The 24,803-nt window shown below is 43.7% G+C and overlaps 1 protein-coding gene across 1 annotated transcript in view; it reads left to right on the top strand.

Moving 5' to 3' along the window:
- SH3PXD2A (SH3 and PX domains 2A) overlaps positions 1-24,803 on the top strand; it is a 366,396-nt gene that overhangs the window by 95,250 nt on the left and 246,343 nt on the right. The window contains exon 3 of the mRNA XM_015420129.1: positions 7,468-7,543. Coding sequence (XP_015275615.1) covers positions 7,468-7,543 — 76 coding nt within the window. The remainder of the gene's footprint in view (positions 1-7,467; positions 7,544-24,803) is intronic.

Genomic DNA, 24,803 nt, shown 5'->3' with positions numbered 1-24,803 from the left:
GCTGATGTTTTACCAGAATATAAACTTCAAACGCCTCGCATCAACAAATTTACTATATTGCACTATAGCCCTTTCAAAGCCGTTTGGGACTGGCTCATTTTGCTCTTGGTCATCTACACGGCCATCTTCACCCCTTACTCCGCCGCCTTCCTTCTCAATGACAACGAGGAGCAGAAGAGGCGTGTGTGCGGCTATTCCTGCAACCCACTGAACATGGTTGATTTGATTGTGGATATCATGTTTATCATTGACATTCTAATAAACTTTCGAACAACGTATGTCAACCTGAATGAAGAAGTGGTAAGCGACCCAGCCAAAATAGCAATCCACTACTTCAAAGGCTGGTTCCTAATTGACATGGTTGCTGCAATCCCTTTTGACCTGCTGATCTTTGGATCCGGCTCTGATGAGGTAAGCTAAAAATAACAAGTAGTTTTGTGCTTGTCTCCCTTTTGATTGACATTGCTGTGATTACCTGATGTGTCTGCGCTTCATGTTTCCTGACAGTGGATTTGTATTGGATACTTCCTGTTCTCCATAGGAAGCCATTATCACTTGGGAGGGAGGTCCAAAACCAAGCCAAACAAAAAAGCAGTTACTGTGATTGGGGGTGGGGGTGAAATCTTTCCCTGGTAGGACAATATTACCTCAGACTTGGTGGAAGCCCTTTCTTGTAAAGGCCTGTGGAGTAACACAATAAAAAGTTCTGTTTAGGAAAGTATAAGTAATGTTGACAAACACAGTGGGCAGCTATTTTGCCATTACTTGACAAAAAGTTTACCATTCCTTTCCATCATAATTTAATTGGTGCATGAATAAAGGATGTTGGCCATCAGTGTACAACAGCTCAGCGCCTCGTAGCCCTCACCTGTCCTATGTATTTATTCAGAGATAATGCCCATTGTGCTCAGTGGAGATTTCTCCCAGAAAAAAATAAACACACCTGGTGCCAATGAGTTATTTTGGGCACCCTTGCTGCTAGGATTTTTGGCTTTCTTTCCTTGAACAGTTGCTGGAAATGCTGTATCCAAAGTGGTTTATTCTGAGGTGTGAAGATAGGGAGAGAGCGAACACCAAGCCCTCTTGGCCATGCCTGACTGAATTTGGAGTCAGCCTCATAATATCAGTAGCTAAAGTTATTGTTGACCAGTCCTACATGAGAGACATCTGGGGAACCCCCTTATCTAAGGGATAAAGCACACGCATGGAGACTTGTTAAATTCCTGGGATCTCTAGATAAAAGATCACAAGTAGCAGGTGACAGACCTGCCTGAAGCCTTAGAAAGCTGCTGCCAGAGGTAATCAGGGGTGAAATGGGCCCAATCATCTAACTCTGTACAGGGCAGCTTCCTATGCTACTTATATAGTTAAAAAAATAACCACCTGACTTTTGAAAAAACTCACTTCAGAACCTTGACCTCTATAAAGTCTCACTGGAGGCTTGGTCTAGGCAGAACTCCTCCCTGGCCCTCCCCATCACGGTTCCTCTGCACTCCGCTGTTAACTGTACAGGGGATAGAACCAACAACATGATCACTATAGCATCTGTTGAATGGGTCCTTGTTTTAGTCACCATGTGCCCTGCACTTGTGGCAGACATTTGTGGATGCCGGAAATTGAGTCTTTTGCTGTCGGTTGGTTTTAACAGTTTTAACTCTGTATGAACTAGCCCCACTGCTGGACCTCCTGATGGCACCTGGTATTTTTGACCACTGTGTGACAGTGTTAGACTGGATGGGCCATTGGCCTGATCCAACATTGGCTTCTCTTATGTTGTTGTTGTTGTTGTTGTTGTTGTTGTTGTTGTTGTTGTTGTTGTTATTATTATTATTATTATTAATAATAATAATAATAGTAATAATAGTAATAATAATAATAATAATATAGAGTTGGATCTAGATTAATGTTTCCTGAGGTGCAAGGACTAATGACCATGGAGTGTGATTTTCCCTCCTCTGATGTCCAAGGGGATTTTATTCCCTTCTCTCAGAAACAGGATTTTAGCCTGTCTGATGGACAAATAATAGTAATAATAATAATAATAATATAGAGTTGGATCTAGATTAATGTTTCCTGAGGTGCAAGGACTAATGACCATGGAGTGTGATTTTCCCTCCTCTGATGTCCAAGGGGATTTTATTCCCTTCTCTCAGAAACAGGATTTTAGCCTGTCTGATGGACACTTGGCTGTCTTATCCTTCTTTGAGTCAAGTACGAATCCCCTGATTTCAGGTTTTGAACGTACAAAGCCAAGGTAATATTTATTTGTTTACTTCACTTATACCATGTCTTTCTGCCTAATGGGGAACCAAAGCAGCATATATCATTCTCCTTTCTTCCATTTTATGCTCACAGCAGCCCTGTGAGGTATGCTAGGCCAAGAGTGTGTGACTGGCCCAAGATCACCCAGTGAGCTTCCATGTTAGAGTGGGGATTTGAACCTGGGTCTCTGACACTCTTATTGTTGCAGCACCCTGGCTCTCATGCAGTCAGGAGGGAGAGAATGCTTAGAATGCTGTGAGGGAGGGAGGGAAACTGATAGTCAAATGAAGAGTCCAGTGGTTGTTTGAGAGAAAAGGGGCCTCACCACTGATGAGATCAGTGTGGTAAAAATCTGACTCAGGCACAGTAAACTGGTTGAATAAGGTTACCAAGGTAAAGTGGTCTTAATCCAGAATGTTTGTCGTCTGAAGGAAGTAAACAGAATATACATGTACTGCTGTGCCTGAGGAGTCTGGCCAGTTTGGAGAACTCCTAAAGATGAAGCTATCATACATTGGTTGAGTGAAACAGTGTCAGACCAGGCAGCAGAAAGTTGTGAAACTACACTATTGTTTTAACATTCAAACAGCAGCTACCGTCAAACACAAGTGTTACACCCTGCTAAGGAAGTGAACAAACAACTGTGTTTGTTCTTTTGTAATCCTGCCTATGTGCCTCAGTCACATTTACAAATAATTTATCAATCCCCACAATAAGTGACTCAGGTTAATATAATCATCAAAATAAAACCTGGGTCACATTAGTCCATTCATTTAATTTATAACAAATTTGGTATCAGCCAATGGGTCATGTTAGTTCAAAACCCATCAAGTGAGATTTCTGTCAAAAACAACCCTAAACGTAACGAGATCAACACGGGGCATTTCCAGCTGCCATGGGAGTGGTATGTGGGAAAATTGTCCTCCAAGGATGGAAGCCCTTTCACCCGCAGAAATGTTAATTTGGATCCTAGACCTAAAATGTTTTAGACTGCTTCTGTATTGACTTGTTGCTTTGGTATGGATATAATTCACTCATTCACTTGTTCCTAAGAATCCAGATAACCTTTCTGCCCAAAATAATTCCATTCCTATTTTTTCCTAAAGTATTGTGTCGGCCTTTTAAAGTGCTGGTTTATGGTGATTATTTTGGAATTATCCTAGCAATTATATCATACTTCAGGTTTGAACTGATGTAGTACTGTATTGCCTCACTAGGTTTGGCAGTATGGCTTGAGATATTATTAATTATAGCAGGGGTGTCAAACATGTGGCCCGTAGGCTGGATCAGGCCCCCGGAGGGCTTCTATGAGGCCCGCAGTGAAACTGGCTGTCTCCTGCTTCTTCTTCCAGTTCTGCTGCTGCTGGTGCTGCATCATAGCTTGCTTTGCCAGACTCTCTCAATCACTCAGGAGAGATAGATAGGCAAGCTTCTGTTCCCTGTTCTGGCTGAGGCACTGTGCCTTGCTACAGTGTGTGTGTTTTGTTGGGCTTGTTATGCTGTGGCTCTCCTGCATGCAACTGGGTTCCCTCCCCCTTTTCACTGTATTCATGCCCTCATGATCCAATCTTTCTCAGTAGGAAAGCCATGTGAACTATTTAGATGAGGAATAGCAACAAGTCAGTGAGGTGGATTAGGCTGAGAGTGTCTGTCCTGACCAAGTTTACCCAGCACATTTCCTTTGGGGATTTTGAACTTAGACTTCCCAGATACTAGGCTGATACTGACCACTGAGGAAGACTAGTTTTGTAGACAAACACATAGCCCTCAGTCTGTGTCATGGTGCCTTCTCATTTTCTTGACCAGCACATGAAGCAATTCATGTACAAAAGCTTGCAATGCCCAGCCATTTCATGTTTTCCCCTGGGTCCTAGGCTTAGAACTCTGAGCATGAGATTTCTGTAGTGAATATGAATAAATCAAAAGTAGGTTTGCAGCTTACAGACACACTTGAACAGCATACTCAAGATTGCAACAGCACAGACATTATGATGCAGTAATTCAGAGCAAGTGGCATCAGTTATCAGACACTGTTAAACAAAATATTGCAAGAGTGCTAATGTTTTAAGCATGTTTTTATTTTAAGTTAAAGAAATCTTTAATTGTGTTTGTGTCCTTTATAAAGTTTGTATCTCTGCTATCTGGCATTACATTTTATGACACACATGGCCCATCCCAACAAGGTCTCATTTATGGGGGCAGGGACAACAACATTGCATCATATTGGCTTTGTGGTGTTACTTCTTTTGCTAATGTGCTGGGGTGATGCTCTAGGATTTACCCATAACTCTAGTTTATGGGTGAACCCTAGAGCATCGCCCCAATGGGGTAATACAAATTTAGAGTCCTGTGGCACCTTTAAGATCAATCAAGGAACAGTTCAAACTTATAGACAGGGGCCCGTCTACAAGTTTGAACCTTAACTTCCATTGTATTTGAAAAAGTGTGTGTGCACATGAAAGCTCATACCTTGAATAAAGAAAAGGTGCCACTGGACTCTAAATTTGTTCTACTGCTTCAGAGCAACACGGCTGACCACCTGGATCTACCCAACGTGGTAATATCACTTCGAGGTTAGCACCAGAAGTGATGTCATGGCATTAGTGTGACACAGGTTCCCCTTTTCTAATTTTGTTCCTTCTGTTCCACCAAGCAGCAATGGGAGCGGCAGGGCCTGGGGTGGGAGGGGCCACCTTAATTGATTATGTTGTGTAAACCTTCCTGTGTATTACTGGGGGTCCCTCCACCATAACCTGTTTTTTAATGCAGTCTGCTCTGAAGCTAAAACTATAAGATCTGTCAATTTCACTAACAGGTTTTCTGGGGGGAAATCAGGACATCAGATGTGGGGGGATGAGACAGGATAAAATTTCACTTTATTAAAATATATAACTTAACAGCAGTCTCCTCCAGCACTGGTACACATACTGTCATGCAAACAAAAAAACAAATAAGATTGTCATGCTAAGCAAGCATAGATAGAGTCTGAGAGGTCACAGCAGTATGGAAAACTGAGGATTTGTATAGGAGATGCAGCACAGATTATGGCTGTGCTAAGTGAAGAACCTACTATGATCGAGGCCAGCAGAAATGAGCCGCCTCTCCTATCCCAGCTTCTAACTCAGGAGTTCTTAACCTGGGGCTCACAGACTCTGAAGGGGTCCATGGATAGATTTCAGGGGGTCTATGAACTTGGATAGGGAAATAACAACAACATCCTCCTCCTCCTCCTCATCATCATCATCATGATATATATATCATTGTCCCCCCAATTGGGACTCAGGGCAGTTAACAAGAAGTCATAAATACATTCTTATAAATACTATAATATGTACATAGAAATAACATTTAAAACAATAAAACAGCAATAATTGACTAATCAGATGGCATTGAATATTATGTTGGATATTCTGTATTTTACTCAAGGGGGGAGGAGAGGCCAGGCTTGATTGCAAACTGTTGCTGTCATCAATCATAGGACATCAATTGCTGTCCTCAAATATCAATTACATCTTTATTTTCACTAACCTTTAAAAGACCACCCCGCAGATTAATGTTCTTATTCAAACTAAGCAACAACAGCCTTCACACTGGCTTCTTTAAAAAAAATAAAATTTAACTTTAACTCGCCTATATTTTAAATTATTGTCTTGTTACTTGATGTGTTAAAAAGAAGCACATATATTATTACTATATCACAAATTTGTTTTTTAAATGTTTTTATAATTGTATTTCAATACAATTGGTTTTCCTTTGTAACCCTATTTATTTTATTTTATGAATTTAAAAACATTATCCTGAGAAGGAGTCCATAGGCTTCACCAGACTGCCAAAGGGATCTATGCCACTTGTTCTAGTTCTTTAATAAAAACTTCCCATTCATGTTTTGGTTTCTGTATAGAGCCATATTCGAGTCCAGTAGCACTTTGAAGATCAACAAGGTTTTCTCCAGGGTATAGGTTTTCAAGAGTCAAAATTCCCTTCTTCAGATACAAAGCGAGCTTTGACTCTTAAAAGCTTATACCCTGGAAGATCTTGCTGGTCTTTCAGATGCAACTGGACTCAGATCTGCTCTTCTACCACAGACTGTCATGGCTACCCACCTGAAACTGTGCAGAGCCACAACAGCTAAAAACCTACTTTGAATAAGAAATTAGTAGATTTTGCATTTTATATCATAGCATGTTCATAGTACAGGTCAACAATTCTCATTCTTAGAATTTCCGTTCGAAGGTTTCCATCAAATCTCCATATCTTGGGAAACCTCTGTTCCTACAGGGCTGAGAATGCATCTTATACTGTCATCACAGGGCATGTGGATGCACATGAACGCATATACCTACACCAGCCGTGGAGCCTTCCGGCAAAGGAATTGGTGACCTCACAACTTTTTTGTAGTTTCAGTGTTTGGTTCATTGTGATGATTGAAAATAAAAACAACCACTAAAAAGTTTAATGTGGACTCATTATCGAGGAGTACAGAGGGTATTTTCCTGGCTGATTATGAATTTCAGGTTTTTAAAGAGTTGGTATTTATTAATCTTATTTTTAGACTGTTTTGCCAGATCTCTACGGTCACACACCAAGTTAAAGAAGCAGACAGTGTGTGGTCAGTAAGAAAGGGAGGGGTCTTCCAGAAACGTTGAAACAACCTTCCACTCATGAGATTTCTCTTTGTTTTAACATGTTCAGAGAGCATTTCCAAACCCTGAGGAAACTGTTCTGTTCCATATGTGCCTGTCTATTAAGATGCTTGGAGAGGTACAGTAATGTGTGGGAGATAGGTGAACTCTGCCAACAACCACATGATGCTTCATTGAAATAACCTCTCTAGCTGTTCTGAGGCAGCATTTTTCAGTAGGTGGGTGGTCTGTAGGTGGACCCTGCAGGATTGCTACCCAGAGCAGTTATTCAAACCATTTATTAATTTGTTTTGTAAAGTACGAATGGCTCAAGTGGGAGTTGCTGGAATACCAGACTTTGGTCCTATCCCAGTTCTGACTTAATTCTCTCATTCCTCTCAGGAACCTTCATTAGAGTTCACCAGACTGAGTTCTTTTTCCCCTGCCTTTGATTATAGCTTCTCCTTTAACTCTCTTAGTCAATGTATTCCAAGGTATATCCCATGCTGTTGATCAGAATGCTAGTGAAGGGAAATAAAGAGTGCATATTGTGTTTACGCAAAATATTTTTTTTCTTTTGTAGATGCAGCTCCTGGATAAATTCCCTATTGAAGGAGGCCAGAAAGATCCCAAGCAGAGAATCATCCCCTTTCTTCCAGGTAAACACCTAATGGGGGTGGTCACACATGCGAGATAAAGCGGGGGGGGGGGAAGCGAGGCTATTTCCTCCGGAGGAATTTGACCCGCAGTTGCACAATCACACAGTCCTTGGAAGCTGCGGGCATAGCCCGCCACTGCATGATTAGATGCAACCATGGGTGAGTCAGGTTTTTGGGTTTTTTGCCATTTGTTTCCGATGCGCTTCAACGAGGAATCAATTAATTGTATCTCTGCACTGAGGCCTCCCTATGGAGTTTGCGATGATGCGCATACCAAGGAGGGGGGGGGAACCGGCACGGAGTCGGGATGGCCTGATCAAACCATCCTGACGCCATGAGAGCGTGCTGGAGCAACCAGACACAGGAAAGTCTGTCTGTGGCCTGTTGCAACCCATTTACTGGTGTCTTTTTACTCTGCTTCTGCGGCGGAGCAAAACGGGTTGGTGATGGGTGTGGAGCGCTTCCCAGATGTTCGTGTCTGATCGCGCCCTTTAAATCTGCCTGGCATTCGCGTCTATGGCGGGGCTAATTGTGTGTGTGATTGCACCCAATGATGCCTTTGAACAGTGTAACAAATAGAGTGCTCGGGTAATTGGGAGGCCTTTCTGCAGATGCAAGGTTTTCCACTGGCTCTAGGTCCAGTTTTGGCAGAATCTTTAGGTTCCCAGTGTGGAGAAAAGTGGAGTATAAATGAAGTAATATAAATAAAATAATCTGGTATCACAATAGGTCAGAGGCAATAGAAGTGGTAGATACTAGCCAAAAGAGAGAGAAGTAGTAGATACTAGCTGAGAGAGAGATTTCACTACTTTATTGTGGCTGTAAAAGGTCTTAAAATTGGCCATAGCATCTATTCTTGGGCAATAGATTAGACATGTTGAAAAAAACTTATCCTCAGTGGAAAGAACAAGTGTAGAAGGAGAGCAGGAACAAATGCATCGGTGCTGTGCTCTGCATACACATGATCACCAGAACATGAGCCTGTTCCAATCGATTGTGCACAGATGACAGCAGGGAATATGTTCTGGTCTCTTTCTATACACATTCTTTCTCCCCAGGATATGTTGCCTGAAGAGGCCTATTGTATGGCAGAATACACAAATAGACATTTAAATAAAAGAAATGAATTTGAGTTGCTACGATTGCACTCCAGGCCTGAACACCTTTATTTGTTCCAGCATTTGAGGTTGGGCAGGTTGTTACCTATGGGCACAACCTCTAATAACATCTCCTTGTGCATGTGTAATAGACACATGGGCTCCCATTCAGTTTGCATATGGAAGACATTCCCAGTTTTCACATCTGCAAAATTATTAATGTTCACCCCTTGAACATATGGTAAGTTCAAGGAATCATTGTGATTATTCTGGCAAAATCTCTTTGCCTCTCATCTACTAATAATGGTTCTGAATTGAACTCACCCCCTTTCCCATTCCTTAAAGCAGCTTAATCAATGAGTGGATCTTACCTACTTCTTGCATGTGGAATGGGAAATAAAATCACAAATTGATGAGGTTGATGCAACCAGCAGTCACATTTATCAGTGAAATCTTTTACCACAGCCAATCCTGTGACTAAGGGGCCGCAGTGGTGCAGGGGTTAAGACGCTGAGCTGCAGACTGGAATGTCTGTAGCTCGGCAGTTCAAGACACTGGTGCCACGTGACAGAATGAGCTCCCGTCTTTGGCGCCAGCTCCTGCCAACCTAGCAGTTTGAAAGCAAGAAATTGCAAGTAGATAAATAGGTACCGCTTCGGTGGGAAGGTAACAGCATTCCATGCGCTGTTTAGTCATACTACCGGCCACATGACCACGGAAACATCTTCAGACAGCACTGGCTCTTCGGCTTGGAAACAGAGATGAGCACTGCCCCCTAAAGTCAGATTTGACTAGCTTTCGAGCAAGGGAAACCTTTAATGCTGTGATTATTGTAGATGCCATTTGAGCAGAATGGTATATGCAGGGGTCATTTCGTAGAAAAAGAGCTAGGGGAACTCATTAGTATAACTCATTAGCATATGCCACACCCCCTGACATCAGGGGCCCGGCGGTGGACCTGCAAGGCCAGCGGGAGTGCGAGGAAGCCCTGCCAAGGCCCTCCCTGGCCCCAGGCAGGCAGGGGTGGGGAGAGGCGGGGAGGAAGCAACTTACCCTCCCTCTTCTCCTGCCTCCTCCTGGCTGAATGAGGGCTGGAAGCGGGGCGGCCGGAAGCAGGGGGCGGGGCTTCGTCATGTGCCCCGCCCCTGCACCTCACCCGGTGGAACTGCGTTCCCCCGCGGCCCCCCCCCCAAAATGACCCCTGGGTATATGCTACACAGTTCACATTTTATCAAGTAAATGCAGAAAGTTTTTCTGTCATGGATTGTGAAATCTCTGCTTTTAGTTTAAAAACTGGAAAGTTTCTGGCCGTCATAGTGGTTGAAATGTTTTAGCAGATGTATGTGCAATAGTTATCAAAGCTACACAAGATGATGGCTGGAATGGATTTTCATTGGTCAAAGGAAGAGGCATTGATATCATGCAGAGTTTTCTATCCCCATACATGATTACTATTGTTTACTTCCCTGACTGCTAGCAGCTAAAGTAGGGGTCCCCAACATTGTTGAGCCTTAGGCGCTTTTGGAGTTTTGGGAGAGGGTAGTGGGCACCCATCACAAAATGACTGCTGCAGGGGTAGGGACAACAACAAAAAAAAATTGGGGTTTTTTTTTGCAAAATGTGGTGCATTTCAAGTACTAATTAGTACTAGTCTTTCTTCAAGTGGAAGTTAGTAGTAACCTTTCTGTGCTGTTTTCAACTTGTATTTAGGCAAACATCTCATGGTATTCCTCCTTCCAGCAGTTGTTTCACTCACATACAGACACCCACAGACACACACACTTCATTATCAGGCTTCTTAAGAAAAATATTCATCTGTTTACTCTTGTATTCTCAATCATTTCTTCTGTTAGTTTCATGTTGGAGTTGGATGGCTGTCTAGATGTGGAGCTGGTGTAGTTAAATTCTTGAAAGTCCTTGTTTATTGTCTACAGTGGGTAGACACACCTCTTTGTAGATTTCACACAGACATGCACACAGAGGAGGACTTTTTCCAGCTGCTGGACAGGTAGACATTCAGTGTCGGTGTCATTTCTGCCACAGAAATTATGGTGATTATAAACTTTTAAAATTTCTGTTTCTCATGCATGAATTCTCTTAAAGGCATAGAATTCTGTGTTTGGAGAAATAATAGCAGTCCTAACCTCTGGAGAGTCCGCTGTGTATTTTATTGGCATATAGCCCAGGGCCAAGATTGGAGCTTTTTACCCATCCTTCTTTTTAGCCATCCTTATACCAACAGTCTCTTGCAGATAACGTATTCTTGTTCAGAAAACCAGAGCATTAAAGTCAGCCAGTTCAGTCAGAACTAAAGAGCAGAGAGACCACACACAACCTCAGTGGGCACTTCTGTTTATTTTATTTATTTGTTAAAATTTTTATATCCTATCATTCCATGTGGTTCAAGGCAGTTTACAAATCACAATTTAAAACATCACAGTTTTAAATGTCCAAAATGTTTTATAACCCTCACATAATCCACCCGTCCCCCAAAAGACTCCTGTAGTCTATGTCCATTTAAAAGATCTAGGGAATAAAATGGCCTTGCAGCACCTCCTGAAAAATGTTAAAGTCAGCATCCCTCTCACATCTCAGGAACAAACCCCCCCCCATTCCACAAAGTGTGAGATATCATGGAAATGCCTGGGGAGAACAGCCCCTTTAGAGGGGGAGCACCCAGTAGGTGGCATCTGGAGGACCACAGTTGCGCACAGGGATACATGAGAGGAGACAGTCCTTAGGCCATGAAGGGCTTTAAACCAGCACCTTGAATTGGGCTAGCTGTTTTAAGATAGGCAAGATATGTTCTCGCCAGCTAGCCCCAGACTATAATCAAGCTGCTGTATAATTGAACTGGTTTCCAGGTTATCTTCAAGGGCATCCCAACATAGATGAGGTTGACAGGGTCCTGTGTGCTGTGAAGCCTATCACTTTTCTCCTTGATCTTTGTCCATCCTGGCTGGTGAAAGCCAGAGGGGATGGAATATGGATGCCCTGGCTGATATTATCAACTTGCCTCTGAGTTAAGGGACTTTCCCTGGGGCTTTAAAGGAGGCAGTGGTGAAGCCACTCTTAAAGAAACCATCTCTGGATCCTACAGATCCAGCCAACTACCGCCCAGTTGCGAACCTTCCGTTCCAGGATAAGATAGTTGAGAGAGCAGCAGTAGAACAACTCCAGATTTTCCTGAATGACTCCTCTGTCCTCCTTTCCAGTCTGGTTTCCACCCCTATGATAGGATGGAGACAGCTCTGGTCGCCCTCCCAGATGATCTCCGCAGACATCTGGATTGAGGAGGATTGGCGTTTCTGTTACTATTGGATTTGACACGGTGTTCAATACGGTCAATCATGATCTTATGACCCACCGCCTCGCTTATGTGGGGATACATGGGGCAGCCTTACAGTGGCTTGTTTCATTTCTCCACGGTTGGGGACACAGGGTGGCGCTGGAGGAGAGGGTTTCACTACGTTGCCCTCTGGTATGCGGCATCCCACAAGGGGCGATCCTCTTGCCCATGTTGTTTAACATCTATATGCACTCCCTTGCCCAGCTAGTGCAGAGCGTCGGGCTGGGTTGTCACCAGTACGCTGATGACACCCAGCTGTATCTGTTGATGGCTGGCCAGCCAGATGCTGCCCCAAATATATTAGCCAAGGGCTTGGAAGCTGTGACTGGTTGTTTAAAACAGAGTTAGCTTAAACTAAATCCATCGGAGACAAAAGGTCCTGTGCCTGAGTTGAGAGGGGATAGGATTGGGGATCCAACTCTCAGCTCTCGACGGGGTGCTGTTATTACCAGCGCCAGTGGTGAAGAGTTTGGGCATGACTTTGGATGCCTCACTATCAATGGAGGCCCAGGTCATGAATGTTGCCAGGTCTGTATTTTTTTCCATCTTCGACAGGTCAGGCAACTGGCTCCCTCCTTGTCTCCCTGTGACCTAGCTACAGCGATTCATGCAATGGTCACTTCCAGGCTGAATTTCTGTAATGCGCTCTATGCAGGGCTAACCTTGAGTGACCTGGAAATTTCAACTGGACCAGAATGCAGTGGCATATGTTCTTACAGGAACACCATTAGGAGCACATATACATCCAGTGCTCCCCAGCTACACTGGTTCCCAGTTGAGTACCAGATCAAGTTCAAAGTCTTGGTCTTGACCTTTGAAGCCCTATGTGGTCTGGGACCAAAATACCTCCAGGACTTCTTTCTCAATATGTCCCTCAAAGAACGTTATGCTTGATGGATCAACATCTGCTGGTGGTCCCGGCCCGAAGGAGACCCACTTAGTCTCGACCAGAGCCATGGCCTTTTCAGCCCTGGCACCAGCCTAGGGGAACACTCTCCCAGGTGAGATCCAGGCCCCTGAAGGACTTACTACAGTTTTGCAGGACCTGTAAAATGGAGATGTTCCTTCGGGCCTATGGTTGAGACAGCAAAGCTCTAGCAGTACTGGCCTCCCCACAGTGTCTCCAGCAAGTATTCATCTTATATGGTCTTTCTCATCTGCCAGCTTCCCACAACAGTGGCTTACCATCTGTATATGCACATATATGGAGTGGCCTCAGAAATACTAGTACTTAGTGATACAAATGAAATGATGTTATAACTGAATTTTAATAATTTATTGCTATTATTGACTGTTTTATTGTAACCTATTATATTTGTATTATATTGTTCTATTGTGGGTCTGTATTGTTGTAACCCACACTGAGCCTTGCTATGCAGGGGATAGTGGGCTAGAAATTTAATAAAATAAATAAATAAAAATAGAGTATGTTATAGTAATCCAACCACTTTTGCATCATGCTGCCATGTTCCTTTATACGGCTGCTCTGAAAAATGTCTCTGCTGCATGTCAGACATCATCAAACTAAATTAACTGACTTCTTTAATTAGAAAACTCTCCGTATTGTTACAGCCAAAGCTTTTTGTTTGTTGAAACACATGCTCAGTAATAATCGTGAACAGAAAACCAAGTGACGAGAGGCTTTAGGATGAAATCCTGTCTCTATTAAGGGCATCAGGCTCTCTTGTTGTGGAAGACTGAGGCCTTTCCTACACGCTCCTTTTAATCTATGTTCACCACAGTGTCCTCCAAGCAACTCTGCACTAAAATGGAATTCAACCTTTTAAATCCAGGTCTTTCCCCCCCCCATTCTGAACTAAAATTGAGTTCAACCTTCTATTCCGGGCTTTCTCTCCATTCTGCATTACATTACCTCCCTTCAGTGGTCAGCCTGGTTTCAGCCTGCAGTTGCCCCGGGTTATTTGCTGTGGACTTAAATTGCCTCAACTCGAACACTGAGAAAATCCAGAATGGCAGGCAAATGCAGAAAGGACCTTGAGACAGTGGGCAGGTTGAACCCACTACTTTACAAGCAAGCTGTATGCTTCACCCTGGGAGACACTCTTTAGGTGTCTTATAATGGATGTGTGTACACTGTGATAAGACTTTTCCTGTAAGAAACCTATGAAGTGTGGATGACACACAGAAATCTTTCAGCACTTGCGTGCAAGCATTTGAGAAACTTGGATGAAAGATTCCTGTAAGAACATATGCCACTGCATTCTGGTCCAGTTGAAATTTCCAGGTCAATCTCAAGGTTAGCCCTGCATAGAGCGCATTACAGAAATCCAGCCTGGAAGTGACCATTGCATGAATCGCTGTAGCTAGGTCACAGGGAGACAAGGAGGAAGCCAGTTGCCTGACTCCTAAAGGGAACCACTCTGACTGAGCCTCTTAGCATGCTGGCAGCTCTTCTGGCTGTAGCATAAATACTTTATTTATTTAAATAAACGCTCTGTGTGTTTTTTAGCTATGCTGCCTGGAGCAGTGTTAACTTGGAAGAAGGCTAAACTGCGAGGAGGGCTAATTTCATTCTGCTCTATTTGTTGTCACTCTTCTACAGATTACTTACCCAGTTGTTCCTTTGTGGGTTGCTTTCTTGAGATTGAGCTTCATGCTTTAAGCAGTGCTTTCCCTATTTATGCAAGTTAATGAGTTGTTTTGAAAGTGTGCTGTGTATCTTTAAAGATGTATTTCACCAGACCCTGAGGTTTGGGGGGGGGTTACCCACTTTTGGGGGGGTTCTACCTGCTGCCTGGCCAGCTGGCTGGCGGGGAAAGCCCCACCCCCAACCCAAAACCCACAGCCACCCCTCTCCCTTTTTTCTTGAGAGAGAGGAAGGAGAGGGGCAGCTGTGGGCCATGCGCCCGATCTCCGGGCGAGCGGGGCCCTCCAGCTGCGGGCACTTAAAGGGACCCCTTTAAGTGTTTGCAGCTGGTGGGACAGAGCACCGCATGCCTGATCTTCTCAAAGCAAAGCTGCTCGGAGATCGGGCAGGTGGGGTCCTCAGCTGCGGGCACTTAAAGGGACCCCTTTAAGTGCTCACAGCCGGTGAGACAGGGCCTTGCATGCCCAATCTCCCAGCAGCAGTGCTGTTCAGAGATCAGGCGAGTGGGGCCTTTTGGCTGCAGACTCCTAAAGGGAACCCTTTAAGTGCATGCAGCGAGCGGGACCATCCCTGCATGCCCAATCTCCCAGTGGCAATGCTGCTGGGAGATTGGGTGCGCGGGGCCCTTTCCCGCTGACTGTGTGCCCTTAAAGGGATGCCTTTAAGTGCTTGCAGCTAGCAGGACCGTCCCTGCGGGAATGAGGCTTAGAGCCAGGACATCCCCAACGTGATGCCCTGCCCCCTCCGGGAATGCCCCCCAAAGTCTCCCACTGGGGACGAAGATGGACCTGGCAACCCTACTAAGTTTTGATATATGTACACATATGTTTCTGGCTTCAAATTGGAGGCAACCCCTCTTCCCACACATACACACAAATGGAGGACCAACAAAGATTCACGTGTGTGTGTGTGTGTCTCATGCTAACACACCCTCTGTCCTTCTTGTTTTCCCACCCCTGGTGGTGTCTGCGGCATCTCCCTTTTCTTTTTTTCCACCCACACACCTACCTACTTCTCTACATACCTACCTACCAAGCTTTCTCTATTTCTTCCTCTGCCCACTTCCTTGCTCATCTAGCCATCTTTCTCTGTTCCCTCCACCATCTTCAGCTTTTCTTGTTTACTTTTTCTCCCCCTGTAGCTGTACCTTTCCTCCATCCTATATTTTACCTTTTCTAATCTGTCTCTCTTGCCCTCCCAGCACTGACACTAACCAAGGTCTGGAATCCTCAGCAGTGTTAGTTGGGGTTGTCTTGCAACTCTCAAAATGGCCACGAAGATTTCACAACATAGTCTTGCAAGATCTCAGTGACATTCTCTGTGTAAAGAAGCAGACATAGGATCTATGATTCTGGGTTTTTTGTATACCCCATTTTTAATTTCATATTTTTCTCCAAATATGGGGCTTTCCCTGGGTTTGCAGAACCATGCCTTTGTCTATCCCTGGCCCCGTTGTGTAGGTTTTTGGGTCAATGCTCTGTGGCCCAGATCAGAATTAGATATAATGGTAATAACATGCATGTGTGTTTTCCCAGTGGATTCATCAATATAATGTTTCCTGGGAGCAAACTCCCAGGGCATAATGGGAGGCATATGATGTAGCAACTGTACTGAATTTAAGCATGTCTGTTTCTGGTTGGCGGAACACATTGGAACACACAGGAACCCTATTTGTACCAGCTTGAATTCCATGATGGAAAACAGGTGGTTTCTAGATAAAATGAAATGAAATAAAACTGCATTGCAAAGAGCCAGTGTGGTGTAGTGATTAGAGTGTCTGACTGGAATTTGGGAGACCCAGCTTCAAATCCTGATTCTGCCATGGGAGCTTGCTTGCAAACTTTTAGCCAGTTACTCTCTCTTATCCTAACGTACTTTACAGGATTGGTGTTCTGAGGAAAAAATGGAGGATGGGGAGAATGATGTTGTAAACTGCTTTGGGTCCCCACTGGGAATAAGAATAAATAAATAAATAACAGACTGTTTTTCAGGTAACAATACTGACGTGAAATATTGTGTTTATGTTGAAAGTTTTTACTGTACACATCAGTTCCACTTGCATTCTCTTTGTATCTTTACAATAATAATAGTGCAACAATCAATGCAGTATCAGCCCTTGGTTTTGTACCAAGAGAGCACTTCCTTCTCAATATAACTGCTTTTATTCCTGTTCCTGTTAGACTAAGCCATAACATGTGTTAAAGTATGCAAACAAGCATGCTTAAAACAAATACAGATACAGAATTACAAGCAGGAGAACTGGAAGGCCTTGCAGGGAGCACCTCATTCCCCCCCCCCCGCTATTTTCTCTCTCCCTTCCCTGAAAGCCCCTATAGCCTTTTCCCTTTTCCTTCTTTCCTTCCTACCCACCGGCCAGCCCACCTTTACCTGCCCCCCAGTCTTCAGCTTTCCCTCTTCCCTCCCCTAACAGCCCATACCTGGAGAAAGTCTGGCCCAGTTGTACAATGCCTACCCAGCTACTGGGCTGTGCCCAATTGCGTGGTGAGGAACCTACAAGAATTTGTGGGGGGGCACCTTACTTCCCCCAAATCCCTCCCCCCACACAGTTGCAGTCTTCCTGGCAGCTTCCATATCCTCTCCTCTTTCCTTGCTTCCTTCTATTCTTCTGAACCACCAATCAACCTAACTTTTTTCTGCCCCCCCAGACAGCTATATTATTTATTTACTTCATTTGTACCCCACCTTTCTCCCCAGTTAGAACCTAAAGCAGCTTATATCATTCTTATCCCCTCCATTTTATCCTTAGAACAATGCTGTGAGGTAGGTTAGGCTGAGCATGTGTCACTTGTCCAAGGTTACCCGTGAGCTCTGTGGTAGAGTAGTGATTTGAACCACGGTGTCCCAGATCCTAGCCTAAAAATCTAATTTTTGAATTACACTGTCTTTTGTGGGGTGGCTGCTGTTGAACAGTAGCAAGCAGCTTGACCTTGCTAAGTCATGGGAGTTGTGTGGTATCAAGTTCTCTGGCCCCAATGAGTCCTCCCTCAAAAGTCCAAACAACCCTGCACAGGGTTCTGCCAAGGCTTGAATGTTGGCAGTACTGTTGTGGCTGCCTATGAATGGCCACTGAGGGCATTTGTTTCTTAAACTATAGGAGCAGCTTCTATTATTGGGGAGTTAAGCCCCCCAATATATTATTTTTTACATTTCAGATTTTTCTGCAAACTTGAGACTTTTTTCAGGTTTTTAAAAAGATTTGTCTTGTCTGCCCATGGCCCCAGTCTCCAGATTTCAATATCCACACATGGGGCCTTCTTGAGAATTAGAGTTGCACTAGTTCTCTGTAGCACTCTGGGAATTACTGCCTTAAGGTAGGCAAAAAATATAATATATTTATTCTGAGAAGGGTGTTTTTTTTGTCAATAGTAGACATATTTATGAAATTAGCCAGATTCAAATCTTGGCTCATTGTTGGACTTGCTGTGTGCAGCCCTGTGATAAATAGTATGCTCCCAGCTTCAACTCCTTTTCTACAAAAATACATCACTAATGACCTGCTTTGCAGAATTGTTGTAAGAAAGCTAGTACCATGCTGAGTTCAGCATGCCTAAACCAACTAATACCTGTGAATTTAGGCACACCTTCTTCTGCATAGAATCAGGTTGCTAATGAGGTTAAGAATTATGAAGTGTTTTGAACACTGAAAGTACTTCTAAAATGAATAATAGAAACAATAATGCAGAGTGCCTGGAGGTAGACAGCCAGTCTCTTAAAGCACCCAGCCTTTCCCCAAATAATTACAAACTGGTTGGTCAACATGACATGTCTTTAGAACACAAGAATGCTGAGTCATGATAGATCATACCACATCATTTCATTATTCATGACAACTGAGCACATGTTGCTGTTACTGCTTATAGTTAAAGAGAAGGGCTAGGCTTCATTTATATAAATATTCTACTACTAGAGCTGTAGGCAAAGAGCTGGCTAATTATTTACAATAACTGTGAAATTCTGCACCACTTTCTGCTTCTCTGTAATGGCTTTTGTAGGCTCTGGCCGAAGTAGTTTATAATTCTTTGATACTTCTACATCCCCTACTTCCTTAGCTGGTCACTTTGCCAGCCAGTGGTACTATGGAAGGGTTGTCCCCAGACAGTAAACAGTCCATATGCTTCCCTCACTACAGTTGTGCTTAATTTCCACAGTCTGTGGATGTCCCTTGGCTCTTCTTAACAAGAATGTCTATGAGTGATGTTCTAAGACAGGAGTTTCCAACCTTCTTGAACTTTTGGTTAGTTTTAGTATTTTTTAAAACAAAATGGCTACCATGGGGGCTGAGCCAATCACAAAATGTTGAGAGGTTCCAAGCCAAGCATTGTACAGAAGAGGTTCCAACAAACCAAAACCTAAAACCTCTCAAAACAAAATTTCCTCTCTAAAAAAAGGCAACCAACATTACTGAAAAACTTTAATTACCAAAAAGCCCCTTGAAAGAGAAATGCCCCGTAAGCCCTCCTGAAAGACACCAAGGCTTCAGGCAGGCTAAGAGGGTTGGTGTTATACAACAGAAGGCCCAATTTCTGGTAAATGCTCGGTTAGCAAAATGGGAAGGGGGGGTGGAACAACAGCAAAGAGTGCTGAGCAGAACTGAGATGGTGTACAGATTGATACCAGGACCGGTTTCACACAAGAGCTGCGCCGCGGTCGCACCTCCCTTTGCCCCGCTTCTATTGGTCAATTTCCCACTCAAAGCCGCGGGGGCGCATTTTGACCTGCAGCTTCACCCGATTTTCCCCGCAGTTTCGTGATCCTGTTTTTTGAAGATCACAAAACCACGGAGAAAATCGGGCGAAGCCAGGGGTCAAAATGCAGCCCCACAGCTTCGAGTGGGAAATCGACCAATAGAAGCGGGGCAAAGGGAGGCATGACCATGGCGCAGCTCTTGTGTGAAATCCGTCCAGGAGATGAACTTCAGAAATGTGGGTCTCTAGTCATGATGAGCTTTAAAGGCAACAGCCACAATTTTAATATAAAAATCAGGGGAGTGCTGTGTGTCAGATGGAATAAAAACAAATAGGCCTAAGGAGAGGCTCTTGTGAAACACAACTCTAAAAGGAGTTTTCTTATATAGAATTGGTGTGGAATGAGAGTGACAGAGGCCAAAATTAGGGGCAATGAGATAGAATTGTGGTAGGAAAACAAAAGAAAGGTCTGTGGTAGAGACAAGAGAAATTCAGAGTCTCAGTCTTCTCTCACTTCCTTGCTTCCAGTTGGCTAACACTGGCAGTAGTTTTAAAATAATGTTGGAAGATATCCAAATCTTATGAGAAACAGGAAGCTCCATTGGAGAGTTATACCTGTGTCTTTATGCCAGCTTTTGTCTTAGACTCCACCCAGATTCTTGTATCTGACAAGTGAGGGCAATAGGCAGGGAATGTTTTCGATGACGCTTGGATCTGCCCCGATTTGAACAATGCTGGAAGAGCTGAAATAATCACACAGAGCATTTTGTCAGCCGTGCCTGGATTCTGCTTCCGTTTGTGTCTCGCTACCAAGAAAAGCGGACCTTCTGCCAATGAATTGTATCTCAGGTGGATATATATTTATATGTGTATGTATATATGTATGTATAGAACATTTATATATTTTACCTAGGAGGGGTTGGGGTGGGGACTGTGCCGGAGAAGAATGCAAGCAGGTTTGTAGCTGTGCCAACCACTCAGGAACTTGAGCAGCTTTATGCTGTTTTATCTTCATACAGATAACTTGAGTGGTTTTCTGAATACTTTATAGAACTGAAAGCTTGATACTGGATTGTTCTGAAGCACTAGATAATGGCAATGGAGGTTTGTGCTCAGTTGTATGCTTGTCCCACTGAGGAGTGGGTTGCTCTTTTTATCCTACTGTGCATTTTTGTGTACTCTCCAAAGCACTGCCTTCCTCAGTTTCCTTATTAACACCTTGTGGAGGCAGAATTCGCCGTGGTATTCATAGGCCCCCAGCTGCTGCAGTTGGCAAAGAAAATTGATTTACAGTGCCATACTAAGCAGAACTTCGTTCTTCTAAGACCACTGAAGTCCATGGCCTTAGAAGGGTGTAACTCTGTTTAGGATGGCACTATTAGTATGTGATGCTTAGCTTTTCATAATTTCTAAAATGGGTTTTTTCAAGTTGTGTTATCAGACATCTAAATTAATTTCTACATTCCCATGGACAATAAAAAGAGGTTGTGAGCTCTATCTAACTTTGGGCTTTTAGTTTCAGCTTTTCCTCCAGCACCTGAGGGTTGTACAATGTGACACGAGAATGTTGTAAGAAAAAAATAGTGTACTAAAAAGGAAATAATTTCCTTTCCTTCAGCCTTCCATCCCTATTAACCCAAATATCTTTCATGAACATACTGGCAAGCATTTCTTCTACTATCAGTACAGCTGATTCTTAACATGGCTATTTCGGAGATTGGACCCATGAACAGACATAGGCTTGCCAAATCCCCCCGGAAGTGACGTGACGACGCCGGGCACGCTGGGGGCGGGGCCATGGTCATCTGAGGGAAAACTCTATGGTTTTCCCTCGGATGGTCATGGCCTCGCCCCCAGCATGCCCGTCGTCGTCATGTCACGTCCGGGTGACGTGCGTGCGTGTGGCATGCGCGCACTCCAGCCACCAGCCGGGAGTCCCCCGCTGTGGCTAAAAAATCACTTGGCAACCCTAAACAGACAAGACAGATATTACTACAAACTTGACAAAAGGCCCAAGTATGTAGAAAAACCAGAAAACTGAAAAGAAAAAAAATGGGGGGCTTAACTCCCCAATCTTAAAGAAAGATTGTAAAAAAGAGAGAAAATCTTAAGAAAGGAGAGTAAACTCCACATCACCTCACTCTTGTCAGCTTACTCTTGTCTTGAGTGGCTGATGTCCCCCCCCCCCTTTTCTTCAGTCAGCTTGTTCTGTTGTCATGGTGCTGGGATGAGAGCACAGAGGCTTCAGAGAAGGGTGGGGTGTTGGGAATAACAGGTCCTTTACTGGCATCCTTGAACTGAGGCCTGCATCTCAGAGAGGTTCACATCTTATCTGTTTTAAGATGGAAACCATGTGCCAGCTACAAGTCCTACCGGGCAATGACCTTGCCTACTGTTCCGGAACACTAGAAAGGGTGCCACATTGGGAGCAACAGAGGTAGCATGTCAGAGGACCACATGTGGCTCCCGAGTCACTGAATATCACTGTCTTTATAGAAACCATGCAGGACAGAGATTTGGATTGTGCTTTTTTCAGTGGGGTGGATAGGGCTTTAACTCTACTCCACCGCCACCTGGTGCAGTTTTGCTAAATGCAACCAACACATACATCTCTGTACTGTTTGCTTGTCTTTTTTTTTACCATTGATGGCTAAAAACAATGTGGAGGGTTTGGTTTGATATGTAGAACCATACCAGGTAGGCTTGCCAAGTCCCCCCGGGGGGGCGGAAAAACCCCGCCCCAGAGGCCCGTTCCCCGCTGCTGACGGATTGGGCCCTGGGGGGAACTCCACCCCGATGTGCACGTCGCCCGGAAGTGACGCGGGCACGCTGGGGGCGGGGCCACGGTCATCTGAGGGAAAACTCTATGGTCCCCCGCTGCGGCTGAATTTACACTTGGCAACCCTAATACCAGGGGGTGTTAAATATCTGCACAACTTTTATTACCATTTTTTTTTTAAAAAGTTAAAATACTGGGAGCATCCAGTCATGAGTTTTGTTACATTCTTTTCTCTGGACACCTGATTTCATATATTAGATACAGAAATAAACATCTTTTCCTATGCTCATAAACTGCATTAAGATTTCTGTTGATGTTTTCTTAAGTATAATACTGGGAACTGCAACCTTAGAAATTTCATATGCATAAATATGAGCTAAGGCTAAATATGTTTTTTTGAAATAGTACATGTGGCCAGAAATGCTTCTCCTCCTCTTTTGCAGAAAGGTAATTTCTACCACTTCTGATAAATTGCACTTAAAAAGTAATTGTTGCATTATAAAGCAGTGCTTTCTACTCTATTATGAAAGTTCTTATAGAATATTAATCTTCTCCCTTGTATAATGGAGCACAAATTGATTTCCTTTCTGTTCTAAGCACAAAAGAAAAAATGGCTTCCATTTATTATTTTATAGACCCTACTACACTACATAAAAGATTTAGTTCCATTTTTGACCTTTGAACATTGATACGTAAGTATTAAAGAAATGAGAAAACACTAAATTTTCTTTAAAAAATTTAAAATGGTATAGCTTATTAGATAACGTCCATGATACAAATTTTGGATAATTCATTCTCAGTTACGATCTACTTTTATACTAGATTCTCTTCTCTCTGTTAATACCTCTTCTGAATATGTGTAGTGTGGGTCCTTTTGGTTGTATTTTGGGCTCATTGTTTTGTTTTGTTTTTTCATTTTTACCTGTTCCTAAAAAAAGCTTTAAGAGAGATAAAGAGCACTATGTAAATAAATTGAACCGTTTACTGCAGAAGACAATTCTATATCTCAGATCTGGTACAATTGGCTGTATTATTGTTTGAGTTGTCACATGACTAAACTGTTGTGCATTTCATCACATGAAGCCTTGAGACTACTTACTAAGGAACTGGATAGCTTAAGGCCTTGGTATGAAACAAGAATGCATCTGAGCTGCTTGGTTTATTCTAGCTAGGATACTGGGGAAAGTGTGGAGTGGGTAGTATTTTTGTTCCCATTTCAAGGATTAAGCAATCCCGTTGTTCTTTGGTACAAAAATTTAGCCAGTTCTAGGATCTAACAGAGGGGTACTAGGATAGATTTTTCAGAAGAAACGAATTTAGATGCTGATTGTATAAATGGCTTCCAACGCCTTCTGTTTGTTTGTTTTTCTTTAATACTTTGGGGTAATCGAATAGGGTTTCATTGGTCACCAGCAGCTAGGGTTCCTGGGCACCTTTGCAAATATATTCATTATTTTTTGACATGTGATCCTCTAGCACTTTGATTGGCTTGTTGAGGATGTAGATACTACTTTTCCCTTCTCTGCTCCCATTTTTCAAATTAGCTTTATTGCATGCTCATTTGGGTTTTTTCTTCTTCATTATAACTCAGTGTCAGTGCTAGGTAGTGGGGAATGCTTCCATCTCCAATTTAGGGTGACAGACAAAAAGATGATTTACATTTATTATTAACATTATTAAACATCCCTAAAATGCTGTAATAAAATGCCATAAAGCTAACTCATAGTAGAAGCTGTGAAGTCATCAGTGGACATGGTTTAAGCATTCAGATGTAATGTTTAAGTGTGGTTAAAGAAAATAAAATTAAACCAGAGACAAAGCTGAGGTAAAACAAACATCCATCCTCAACAGACTGCTACAATTACTAGGCATCTGCATGGACCAAGCTGACAGACCAAATGTCATCACAAACCGGGGCCTGGTTCATGGTCCATGAGCCCGGTCTGTGCAATTGCACCATTCACGAACTGCCCACAGACCACCATGTTTCCCATGGAGGTTCATGCAGTCCGTGGGAGCAGTCTGTGAGCCAGACATGCTGGTTCCAAGGATTGCCAAGGCAATGAGGAATTGCCTTCACTTCCCTCACTGAGGCACAATTTGTCTTCCCTTCACTTGTAGAAGTGTGCTGCTGCTGCGGTGAAACTTTAGAAAGTGAGGGGGCATGTTTAAATGTCTCCCCTTCCGTTCCCCAGTCGCTCTGCTGCAGCAGTACACTCCTGGAAGTGTGCCTCAGCGAATGAAGGGAGGGCATACTTTGGTGGTGGTGGTGTTTTCCCCAGGCCTGATCCGGCGGCGGCGGTGGGGAATGAGCCTCTGACCGAAAAAGTGGAGATTCACTGTTCATGGGGTTTATGAACCACGAACCTCCACAGACTTTCCCATTTAATGGACTGGCTCATGATTCACTGGTTCATGAAAGGAAGGCATTCCAGGAGTCCCTCGCTGCAGCGATAGGTAGGACTTGGCAACCCTAGCTGGAGCTAAACTGACCTGACTGAGGCAGACTGAGACAGGCAGACTGAGATAGAAGGTTTTGTAGTGCCATTCAAAGGCAGCAAATTATGAATATTTGTTACATTTTTAGTACCATCAGGGGTCATTTCCTGCGGGAGCGCACAGGAGCAGAGCCCAGGGGGCAGGCACATGCAACAAGCCCCACCCCCTGCTCCCAGCAGCCCTCAGTCAGAGCAAGAAGCAGTCAGGTAAGCTGCAGAGTCC

The sequence above is a fragment of the Gekko japonicus genome, unplaced genomic scaffold, assembly GCF_001447785.1.
Source record: "Gekko japonicus isolate JY-2015 unplaced genomic scaffold, Gekko_japonicus_V1.1 scaffold29, whole genome shotgun sequence".
Classification (NCBI taxonomy): Eukaryota; Metazoa; Chordata; class Lepidosauria; order Squamata; family Gekkonidae; genus Gekko; species Gekko japonicus.
This window is presented reverse-complemented; position numbering and strand designations above follow the sequence as displayed.